This window comes from Emydura macquarii, unplaced genomic scaffold (assembly GCF_026122565.2).
Source record: "Emydura macquarii macquarii isolate MOO-44397 ecotype Brisbane River unplaced genomic scaffold, CSIRO-AGI_Emac_v2 contig_1477, whole genome shotgun sequence".
Lineage (NCBI taxonomy): Eukaryota > Metazoa > Chordata > Testudines > Chelidae > Emydura > Emydura macquarii.
In genome coordinates this window covers 8,107,091-8,119,639 of record NW_027131614.1, presented here as the reverse complement: position 1 = coordinate 8,119,639, position 12,549 = coordinate 8,107,091, and the positions used below count along the sequence as shown (strand labels likewise).

At 42.5% G+C, this 12,549-nt stretch overlaps 1 protein-coding gene across 1 annotated transcript in view; it reads left to right on the top strand.

The window, feature by feature from the left end:
- Positions 1 to 356: 356 nt before the first annotated feature.
- CRISPLD1 (cysteine rich secretory protein LCCL domain containing 1) overlaps positions 357 to 12,549 on the top strand; it is a 55,039-nt gene continuing 42,846 nt past the window's right edge. Inside the window, 2 exon segments of the mRNA XM_067553591.1 lie at positions 357 to 649; positions 2,201 to 2,523. Coding sequence (XP_067409692.1) covers positions 2,266 to 2,523 — 258 coding nt within the window. The 5' untranslated portion in view covers positions 357 to 649; positions 2,201 to 2,265.

The following is a 12,549-nucleotide window of genomic DNA, read 5'->3' as shown; positions in this document are numbered from 1 at the left end:
GGATGCAGATGCAGGCTCGGGGTTTTTAATGCCCCCTTGCTCCACCTCTGGATTTGCTTGGTTCAATGAGCACCCTTGTTCTCTGTTCTGATGGTACAATTTGGTGCTAAAAAATCTGCAGGAGGAAGGTAGCTAGATGGAGCCAGCTTTTCCCTCTCCAGGCAGGGTTTGAGTGGCGTTAAACCGAGCCTCTCTCCTAGTCCCATGGCGCTGCCGGGCGGGCTGCTGGGGCGGGGTGGCCAGGGCACGTCACTAGGGGCGCGCTCCAGGCCCGGGATAAATGGCTGGGAGCACAGGGGAAGCGCCGCTGAGCTCCGAGTCCTGGTACTGGCAGCTGCAGTGAGCAGGAGGGAGGCCGGGACCCCCGAGAGGCCGGAGCCAGCGGGGAAGGGGGCTCCCACGTCCAGAGCGGGAGGCAGGGAAAGTGCTTGCGCCTAGGGGCTGCGACTTGCGCGCAAACTTCTAGCCGCAGAGTTTGCAAGCGCAGCCTCCCGCTCGCCCCGGCTCCTGCTCTGCTCAGCCGCCAGGGCAAATCCGGCGCGGCGCCTCACGGCTCTGGTCCCTCGGGGACGCGGGCGGGTGGTGGACCGAACTCGGCTGTGGCTGGGTGGCTGCAGCCTGGACCCTGGTGTGGGAGAGGCCGGGAGAGGTAAGGGCTTGGCTCGGCATCGCTTGGGAATGGCTCAGCGCCTTTCAGCCCTAACGCCCGCAACAACCAGGAGCCCCCCGGCTGCGTCCCTGCGGGGCTCGCTCCCCTCACCCCCCTTCATTCCCCCACCGAGCTGCGATGCTCTGGCGGAGACTTTCAGGGGAGACCCAGCTTGCCGCCTGCTTTTCTGTCCAATTCCCTTCGCCTTCCCTTGCTAGCTCGGTGCCGTGTAACAAAGGGCCTGGGGAGGCAGGGCGGGGGAGAGCGGCAGGTCTGACTCCGCGGCTGTTGCTCCATCACGGGACGCGTGCGTGGGGACAGCAGTTGATTTGTCTTGAGAAGCGGGGGGCGTGTGGTGGAAATGCAGATTGAATTTTTCCCCCCCTCATAGGAACGGAAGCCAACAAGCCGGACTCTCTCATTTCAGTATCTTTCATGGGTGTAGCAGAGGTGTGGGAAGTGCCATTTGACCCACCCAGTAGTAGAATCTGATAGATCTTCCCTAGTGGAGCACTGTGTGTACTGGACACCTATCCTCTGATGCAGTCTCTGTGCATTTTCTTCTAGACGCCACATGTTCCTTTGCCCCCCATCCACAGCTAGGTCCATAACTGGAGCGCCAGGGGATTGGTGTTACAGTGTGAATATATTTGAACTGGGATGAGGAAGTTACTGTATATAGCAGAAGTGGCCAAACTCTTTTACAGGACTGCAGAGCCCCGTTTCTCCCTCCCATTCTCAACCTACCAGACTGAGGTGGGGAGCTCTGAGCTTCTGCCTGCAGGGTGGTGGGGCTAGAGGATTCTGCCCAGCGGGAGGGGGAGCTTGGGGGTCAGTAAGTTTGGCCGCCCCTGGTATATAGAGCATGCAGTTTTCCAAACTGTAAATGTTCAACAGTGCAGTCCCAGGTGTTAGAAGAATATTTTTGATGGTAGACGTGCAATTTAAAACCTTCTTTTAAAATAATTTTTCTTTGTTCTGCAAGCATAGTACATACATTTTTCCTGTATGACTAACAGGTTTTCATACTCTGAGTTTTCTTGTTAGTTTGGAGATTGAAAATGTTTTTAAATCCTGAAACAAAAGCTTTTGATCAATATCAGATTTGATAATTCTGATTATTTTAAAGCATACTTCATGTTCTTTTGCGGGGTTCTTTTCAGTTTTCATTTTTGGATTTGCTGCAAGCCCTTTTAGCCTAAAACAGTTGTTTATACATTCAGTATTATGAGGACCTAATTAATTAATTTAATCATGAAATTTAGATTATTTAAAAGGAGGCACCATCAGACACTTAAATGTGCATGCAAGTGTGCTTTACACAACCACCTGTATGACCTTCAATTCATGAGCTTGAAGATAAGCTATCATTTCAAAGCCACAGTGTAAAGGATGGATGTCTACCTTCTCTGGCAGCTTAGGTCTGTCTCCCTAAAAACCACGCTGGCACACTCCACTCCCAACTACAGTTTGACTTTTGTTATTTAGCAAATTAATTCAGGCCAATACTTAAACCTCAGAAACTCTTTACTCTCTCTTATGCCTTTACAGCCAACAGACCTGGAAGAAAAACTTCATCTTGGAATTGACTCTGGGGAGTTTTGAGGTCATTCATCATGAAGTGTATAGCTCAGGAATGGCTCAGAGCAACTGCCTTGCTATTCATAGCTCAAACAGTTTCTGCAATGGTTCTTCCCAATGCTACACTGTTAGAGGAACTTTTGGGAAAGTACATGGATGAGGATGGAGAGTGGTGGATCGCCAAGCAAAGAGGGAAAAGGGCTATCACAGACAGTGATATGCAAAGTATCTTGGATCTTCATAATAAATTACGGAGTCAGGTGTATCCACCAGCTTCCAATATGGAGTATATGGTAAGGGCAAATTGATAGTGGTGTCCAGAAAGAAATGTTCATGCTGTTGTTGTGTAAAGTAGCATACTTTCCATCTTAGTTTCCTGATGTTTGCCTGTTTAAAACATTTGTTACCTGTGTGCCTTTTATAGAAGGATGAAATGCAATACAATGGTTTTTATGTTTTTGAATCAAACACTTTATTTTAGCAACACCCAAGAGTTCTTCTCATTTCCAGTAGTTTTCTTTAATATTTCAGTCATTTGTGAGAACTTGCCAAAATAACATTATTCAAAACAAGGAAATAATTCTTCCAGAGCGAAAAGATAAACAGGGCGCTAAACTGGAAAGAAACACTGAGTTGCAAAAGGCACAGGTATTCCCTAACTCCTAAACCAATTCATTTCTATGTTTAATAGATTAGTACTGTGATAATTTCTTTTTGTGTTTTTGCCTTTTTTGTCTCAGTGTGTGCTTGGTGTTTGTGAACCTAAAGCTTTCACTTTTCTCAACTTCTATTTTATAGGATAATTTAGGTTTTATTATGACCCTATTTACTTATAAGAGCACATCAGGAATATTAGAACAATTGCCCCTTTTTGTCAGGCATTGGCCTTTTGAGGCATTCCAAGGATATAATTTTATTATTCTTACAACTGCAGAAAAATTCAAACTTTGTCACGATGTTCATACAATGTTTTATTTGTTTACCTATACAAATAACAAGGAGATTGCATTATTATAGGCAGGGCTGATAGCATCCCTTATTAAGGGTGACCAACAGTTCCCATGATAAGATCCTGTTTTCAATTGCTTATAATTTAGCCAACTTGAACTGTTCAGGCTACAATTTTCCATGCTAGGTATCTGCCACAGAATGTATTTATTTTTAAATTTCAGCCACAATGGTTCGACAATATAAAAAAAAATTAGGATAGGAAAAATACATTGTTTTTCCTTTGTTAAAAAAAATTCTGCTGACAGCTGAAAAGCAATAGCACCCCATGCTTTGCAACAGGAAATTTAAATTTGTCAAGCAGGCAGTGTTTGTGTTAAGGAAATCTTTTGTTATCCTGGTGAAATGCACCCAAGTTTAAGACAAGTTATAAGACTTTGAAAAATCTGTTTGCACATGCTTAGTAGAGACTTCTTAGATTTTAGTAGCTAAAGTTCCCGATGATTCCATTTGTGCTGAACAATCTCCAGTGTGGGGCTGAGCAGGACTTCCCTTGCAATTGCAGCTCTAGACTAGGTTTGCACAGCTGAACTGAAAGCAGGAAGACCATTTCTTCTGTGCTCTCAATGACCCCCATGCTAGGCTCAGGTATGGAGGAGGAATCTGCCTTATTTGAATGCAGAGGGAACAATAGGTGGACGGGTGCAGAGTGGGGTGAGATAGATTGGGACAAGGAGCTGGGAGAGGGGTTGAGACAGGAACTAGAGGCTGGTGAGTGGTGGGGCAGGAGGAACTGGGACTAACTTGGCAAGAAGACTGGGACTCGGAGTTGAGGAGGGACTGACTCACTGGGCAAGAAGACTGGAAGGTAGGAAGAGCAACAGGTGATGGAAGAGACTGGATGAGGAGACTTGGCAGGAACAATGAAGTGGTGGGATAGGTGTAAGGAGACACTGGCTGGATGAAGAGCCCAAGGAAGGAGACTGAGACGGGGGCATTGAGGACAGAGAAGAGGGGTGTAAGGGGAGGCAACTGGAGGCAAAGGTGGGGCAGAGAAACCGATTGGATGAGGAACCAGGAATGGGGGGGGGGAACTGAGATATACCCAACAGGGAGACTGGGAACAAAGTGCTAGGAATGGGAGGAAACTTAGGAATGGCTAGACAAGGAGACTGAGACTAGGAGTGGGGGGACACTGTGACTGGGATGGAGATAGGACTGGCTGGACCAGGAGGTTGGGACTGGGATGAGGAATTTTGAGGAGTGGAGACTGGGACTGGCTAGGCAAGGACAATGGGACTGGGATGTGGAGCCAGAGAGGGGGGAAGATATAGAAATGGGTCAGTGACAGGTTGAGAAAGAAGGGGCAGAAGAGATTATGCTTGGGAGAAATGGGCAGAAGAGTCTGTGCCCACTAGAGCACACTTCCCCCTAGAGCCTGGAATGGAAACCAGGTTTCCTGAGTCTCACCATTCCTTTCTCTGCATCAGCAAATATCTGTAAAACCCACTGGCAAAGCCTCTCATCCCCCTCTAGTATTGGTCCACATAGAGGGTAACAACTTATTACTGCTATAAGTTAGTCTGTTAGCTCAAGTGCCAGAGGTGCACAGGTTCCAACCCTGCTGATGATGCATTTGGGTGTCAATATGATGCTATGTAGTGGGGTATCTGTTTTTTCAGTTTGCTTTTTTCATAATCTAGGAAATTACAAAGAAAAAACCGTTAAAAGAACATAATTAAAGTTGCAAAGTCAAGCAAGCACTCAAAAGTTTTGAAATGCTAGAATAAAGGTTGCCTGTGCAACCTTAATGTGATTCCCTTGTGTGTATTCATTATGAAACAGTCTTTTATTATATGACCACATATTAATTTTTTCTACAGGACCACTGCCTTATTCACTGCCCAGGTTGGATTTGCTCTGGGTATTCATAAATTACAAGGCCAGAAAGGACCTCTGTGATCAGCTAGTCTGACCTTCTATGTAATGCCGAGGCAATAGATCTTCCCTGAATTAATTCCTATTGGAACTAGAACATATTTTATAGAAAAACACCTTAATCAGGGTTGTTTAATGAAGGAGATTGTTGTCTGTAGCCTCCCTGCTTTATTTGTTGTCAAACTTGGAAAGTGTGTAATGAAAGGCAGGGGATTGCAGGAAGAGAAAGGATGGTCTTGGTCAGTTGAGTATTGCCTTGGTAAACTGGATTCTATCCCTGCCCCCCTAGACAGGGTTCCTGTATGATTCTGATCAAGACATTTAAACCAAACCTTTTCTGGATGCCTGATTTGAGACAACGGGGCTGATTTGCAGAAGTGCTGAGTACTAACAACTGTAACTGAAGTCCCTGGAATCTGTGCTTTGAACATACAAAATGCTATATAATGTTTTAAGTACCCTAAAAAATCAGAGCCTGGGTGTTCCAGGCTGGGCACCCAAAATGAGTGGACACTTCTAAACTTAGTTTCTAAGTGCCTCAGATCCCCATCTGTACAATGGAGAAAATACCACCCCTCATCTCTCGGGGGGGTGTTGTGACCATAAATGCTCAGACGGAGTTAGGCTCCTAATTTCTACTTAGGCATCTCACTTCCACTGATTTCAGTAAAAGTTAGGACTCTAACTCCTTTTTGAACATTCGGCCCTTTAGATACCATAGTGATGAGCACCATAGAAAACGTGAGAGAACATTAATAATGCCATCTCCGGAGCGGGGCTGAACTGCAGGCATGAAGTAAGCCATGGGACCACATATTGAAGAAATATAAGACAAAGACTTGAATAGCTGCTCATTATTTGAGTTCCATCCATTCTGTATACTGACTCAGTGGGTGGGTATCTGTTATAGACCTCCAGACCAGGAGGATGAGGTAGATGAGGTTTTCTTTAGTCACTAGGGAAAGCTTCCAGTTCACAGGACCTGGTTTTCATGAGGGACTTCAATCACCCTGACATCTGCTGGAAGAGCAATACAGCAGAGCACAAACAATCCAGTAAGTTTTTGGAGAGTGTTGCAGACAACTTCCTGGTGCAAGTGCTGGAGCAACCAACTAGGGGCTGTGCTCCTCTTGACCTGCTGCTCACAAACAGGGAAGATTTGGTAGGGGAAGTAGAAGTGGGTGGCAACCTAGGCAGCAGTGACCATGAGATGGTAGAGGTCATGATCCTGACAAAAGGAAGGAAGGAAAATAGCAGGATACGGACCATGGACTTCAGAAAAGCGGACTTTGACTCCTTCAGGGAGCTGATGGGCAAGATCCCCTGGGAGGCTAATATGAGGGGGAAAGGAATCCAAGAGAGCTGGCTATATTTTAAAGGAACCTTATTGAGGGCACAGGAACAAACCATCCCGATGTGCAAAAAGAATAGCAAATATGGTTGGTGCCCAGGTTGGCTTAACAAAGAAGTATCTGGTGAGCTTAAATACAAAAAAGAAGCTTACAAGAAGTGGAAGCTTGGTCGGATGATGAGGAAGGATTATAAAAATACTGCTTGAACATGCAGGAATGAAATCCAGAAAGCCAAAGCGCAATTGGAGTTCCAGCTAGCAAGGGACGTGAAAGGGAACAAGAAGGGTTTCTACAGGTATGTTACCAACAAGAGGAAGATTAGGGAAAGTGTGGGCCCCTTACAGAATGGGGGAGGCAACCTAGTGACAGAGGATGTGGAAAAAGCTGAGGTACTCAATGCCTTTTTCCTCTGTCTTCACAGACCAGATCAGCTCCCAGACTACTGCACTGGGCAGCACAGAATGGGGAGGAGGTGAACATCCCTCAGTGCTGAAGGAACAGGTTCAGGACTATTTAATTTAGAAAGATTTGCCATACACAAATCCATAGGGCCAGATGCAATGCATCCGAGGGTGCTGAGGGAGTTGGCTGATGTGATTTAAGAGCTGTTGGCTATTATCTTTGAAAGCTCGTGGCAATTGGGGGAGGTCCCTAATGATTGGAGAAAGGCAAATATAGTGCCCATCTTCAAGAAAGGGAGGAAAGAGGATCCAGGGAACTACAGACCAGTCAGCCTAACCTCAATCCCTGGAAAAATCATGGAGCAGGTCCTCAAGGAATCCATTTCAAGCCACTTGGACGAGAGGAAGGTGATCAGGAACAGTCAACATGGATTCACCAAGGGCAAGTCATGCCTGACTAACCTGATTGTCTTCTATGAAGAGGTGACTGGCTCTGTGGATGTGGGGAAAGCAGTGGCCATGATAGACCTTGACTTTAGCAAAGCTTTTGATACAGTCTCCCGCAGTATTCTTATCAGCAAGTTAAAGAAGTATGGGTTGGGTGAATGGACTATAAAATGGATAGAGAACTGGCTTGATCATCGGGCTCAATGGGTAGTGATCAGTGGCTCCACGTCGAGCTGGCAGCCAGTCACAAGCGGAGTGCCCCAAGGGTTGGTCCTGGGGCCGGTTTTGTTCAACATCTTCATTAATGATATGGAGGATGAGGTAGATTGCACCCTCAGCAAGTTTGCAGATGACACTAAGCTAGGGGGAATGGTAGATACCCTGGAAGGTAGGGATAGAATACAGAGTGACCTAGACAAATTGGAGGATTGGGCCAAAAGAAATCTGAGGAGGTTCAACAAGGACAAGTGTAGAGTCCTGCACTTAGGACAGAGGAATCCCTTGCACAGCTACCCAATCTATAATGGGCTATTTATCAGACCCATTTTACTGCATACTCAGGGCACAGAGTCGGTGTGTGTGCTGAAGCCAGTCTGTATATCCAGTGTATTGTGAAGAACTAAAAAGGGGCTTAGGAAGTGTACAGTGACTTTCATTGGCCTTCCACATTTTGGTGAATTCTCTATGCTGTATATCAGTGCCCATATTTAAGTTCCTAGGTCTTTCTGAAACACCTCTGGCAGGTCTGTTTTGTTTGTCTTCTTGTCAGCTTTTCCAAAGCTTCAGAGGGACACTTGACAATTCCCATTTCTTTAGAGCTGAGAACTGTGGTCTGTGGAATCCTTTAAGTGGTTGGCGGGCACTTAAAAAAACAACATAGCTCCCTTTTCAGAGCAAATTTGTCTGCATCCTTTCTTGCTTTCCACTCTCCTGCTTCACTTCAAAGCCTGTTGGAAGTGCTTCAGCTTCTTTGCCCGCGCTGACAGGCTACTGATGCTGCATCAAAGAATACTGTGACGTCGACTTATCCTCTAATTCTAACTGGCATTTTTCCGCAAGGATTCTGCGGTTTGAAAGTGACCAAGTGAACAAGTGGGTAAGTCCATGTTATGACTTTGATGTAATGCCAATAGCAACTAAGTGGCTTCAGGCCCAGAAGCTGGAAGTGGGAAAGCAGCAGATTGACTTACTGTTTCAAAGTTTAAAAGAATTTTATCAAAATTAATAAGAATGACAAAAGTAGGCAAGGCATAATTCATCTGTTTTTATTTTGCTGTCAGAGAATTTATTCACCACTGTTAGTAAAATTATTAATTTGCAATAACGGAACATAGAGCTCAAATAGTAAAATCTGTAGTGAAGACAGAAAGAATTGTTGATTTACATAGACTAACTCTAATGTCTTCTCCATGTTATCCAGCTGGGAATCTTATTTAATTTAAGATTTGTTTATTGAGAAACATTGACTAATAGTAATCCTGGTGCAACTTGGCTGTATACCATGGATGAATTTGGCTTGTCATCTACAAAAAAACATGTCCCCAGCCCTTGATTTTTACTTGAAGCAACATGGCTTGTGTGGCCAGGAAAAGTGACTCTAAATCAGCTTTTGTCTATAATGAGAACATTTTTTCATATTTTGTGGGTGGGGGAAAAACAAAATTTCTTAACATAAAATCAGTTATTTCAGTCATGAAATCCAATATTTTGGGGTATGTTTACAAGGAAGACAAGCATTTCACAAATAATAGCTCACCATATTTGCCCTGGGTCCCATGTTGGACCTCAAATCAAAATGGTAAGGAGCTCTTACTTTAAGACAGTTACTCAGCTTTTATAGATCGTACTTAAGCAGACCTTTTATAGGGGTACTAAATCCTGTCTAATTACTGTGTCATCCTTTCCAATATTCCATTTTTACTGTATTAAAATCAGATTCACAGGAATCACCATTAAAAAGCTAATATTAATCATTCGGACCACAATATCTGAGACACTGCAATTACTTCCTGCAACATCTCTGATATACTGTAATGGTGATAGGAGGTGATTAAGGGACTATTTAAGGATCTGGTCTTCTCACAGCAGGATATATATGAATAAGTTGTAATGGACTTTCCAGTTAACCCATACTCTTTGTCAATAGAAGGGGTTGGGAAATTAAGATCAGTTATCAGTTCTTTTGCTACTCCATAATACTATTGCTTTTAGAATATACAATCGGTAAGATGATTTTAAAATATTGTGGGGTTTTTTAAATATATTTTGCAGTTTTAAAATAGTAACATTGACATTTCAGAGCAGATACACTATTTCAGGAAGATCTTAATACTTTTAGATTACACTGAAAATGAAATGTGATTAGTTATTTGTGGTGTTTCTATTTTTGTTTTTTGACTCCTCTTAACACCAAAACTGTAAACACATGAAACTGTAATACAGGATTACTTCAGAAATTGGTGCAGATTACTCAGTGTCCAGGAACAATCTTTTTGGCTTCAGACCACTCTGCTGCTTCCAGGAAAAAGCCACAATTTTTCCTGCTTTATACTGTTTTCCAAAAGAGTAGCTGAAGCCTCTGAGTCTGTGCAGGGATCTTTTTTTAAAAAAAAAAAACTTTATAAACACCAGTCTACCGAAACCAGAATATAACAAAGTTCTTACCACTTTTCTTCCTGTCAATTTTTAGTGCTATAGCAGAAACTAGGTTCATAGATTCCTCAGTAAGGGAAAGTATAATAATGTCATCTGTTCCTCTCTTTTACTATTCTAAATATGCTTAATGATTAATAATGGAACTGGTAGTCTTTAGGGTAGTTTTCATATTTGGAAGGAATGTTGTGTAATGATTGGAGCAGAAACGGCACATTTGAGCTCAACTTCTGTCATTGACTATCTGTGTGGCCTTAAGTAAGACACTAAGTCCAAAGTTGTCAAACTTTGGCGGCTAAATTTAAGATCTAGATTCATATTTAACTATTTAAATAAGTGACTTGATTTTCAGGGGTACTGAGCATCACCAATTCCCATTGATTTCTTTCATGTGCCTAAATATGAATTGAAGTGCTTACTTCAGTCATCCACATGGGAGAATTTGACCTTAATTACTCATTGTGTCAGTGTGCCCAAACATAAAACAAAAAAAAATATTTATCTATATAACAATGATATTAAGAGGATGAATTAACTGTCTGTAAAGTGCTTTGAAATCTTTGGATGGGATGTGCAATGAAATTCAACTTATTGTTACACAGAACATATAGTCGTCATAAAGTGAAGCTCGGGGCACCTTGTCTTTCTTACTAGCATTATACACTGATGTCAGGTTGCTGATTTTTATCTTTATTTTTGGCTTATTTGACCATGGTATTTTTCAGCCAATATTTCATTCTTCCTTTTTCCCCTTCTCAATGTGATTAGTATTAAAGAATACAGTGAAAGCTATTAAAAAGTAAGTAAATAACCATACTGTACCATGGTATTTACTTTATGACTCTATTTCCTATATTTAGAACGTGTACTGCAGTAAGGTATTTATACTATGCCATGGTACATGTTCTCTTTCAGTGGTACTCACTCTATTTATTTCCATCTTTATTGAGTTTAAATTTCAGCTCTTTTACTTTCATAGAAATGTAAGGCTAGAAGGACTTTGAGGTCATCATGTCCAGCTCCCTGCTCTGAGGCAGGGCTAAGTAAACCTAGACCATCTCTTGTAACACCTTCAAACTGAGAATCCCAAAGCACTTTCTAATGATGTAGAATACAGAAATAACATAGCTAGATAGAAATTCTCCTATACATAGAAGGAAAGAAAAGGCATAATGCAGTGGATTGAAGGCTGAGGTGGTTAATGCCTATTTTGTTTCAATCGTCACTAAAAAGATTAATGATGCTTATATGCAACTCAATTAATATTAACAATGAAAGGGGAAGGCGAACACAAGCCAAAATAAGGAAAAAACAGGTTAAAGACTATTTAGATAAGGTACAGTAGAACCTGAGTTATGAACTGACCAGTCAACCACACACCTCATTTGGAATGGGAAGTACACAATCAGGCAGCAGAAGAGGCAGCTGTCAGGCAAGAGAAGAAAACAAACATGACACATTCCAAGTAGACTTGTTTTTAAAAATTGGGGGTTTTTGCTGAGGAACATTTAGACATTTTTGGTGGAAAAAATCAAAATCCAAAAAGTTCTGGCTAAATTTGGAAATGCCACCACACTGTCTCATGTGTGTTGTAGTTTGGGTGCCTCATGCTTCCATTTTCTCTAAGGGTTGGGCTCCGTGGCTGAACCACAATCTTCTCTTGGTGAGGGAAAATCGTGCATCATAGGAATCACGTGAGTGTCTTTTTTTGTTTGTTTGTTTGTTTGGAACCCTTTTTAATAAATCGATAAAAGCAAGTCCTAAGGAAAGGGATTGAAACTCTGCCACCTGTGAGTGTTATTCATCTTCGGCTGGTGTTCTACCCATTGACCTACAAAAAGGATGCCCTATACAGATAAATGAGCACATGGTAGCAACAGGAAGAAATGAAAGCAAGTGGCTGCACACCCTGCTGCCATACTTCAGAATAGTTGCTGTGAAGAGGGTAATTTTTGCAGTTCAGTGTTTGAATATTGAGCCAGGGCTCTGTTAGGAATGTTAGAATTCCATGGTTTGGTTTCGTAGGCACCCAAACTACAACTCACATGAGACACTGTGGTGGCATTTTCAAATTTAGCCAGAATTTTTTGGATTTTTGTTTTTTTAAAAAAAAAAAAAAAAAAATGTCTAAATGTTCCTCAGCTAAAAAACCCATTTTCTTAACAGGTCAACTTGGGAATGTGTCATGTTTGTTTTCTTCTATTGCCTAAGAACATTGTCATCTGCTTCATCTAAAAAAACATAGTTTGATTTTTGAAGTTAAAATCAAATTTGAAGATTTTCTTGTTCTTAAATTTTTAAAATTTTTACAGATGTACATTTGGCAACATTGCCAGTTGAGAGGCTTTCTGAGTATTTAATAGCTACATATTTGAGGGAAACTGACATCTGCACTGCCAGAAGGAGGTATTAACCATCTCAACCAACACTGAATGCAATACCTCACTGCTTGCTTTTATTAGTATTGAGGTATCCAAGTTTGGTCAGTCTGACTCTCCTCCAGCACCTCTAGAACTATGATCAGTGAAACCAGCCTGACGCTCAGACAGAGATCTCTGCCAAATCTATCCGTGTTTGTGTA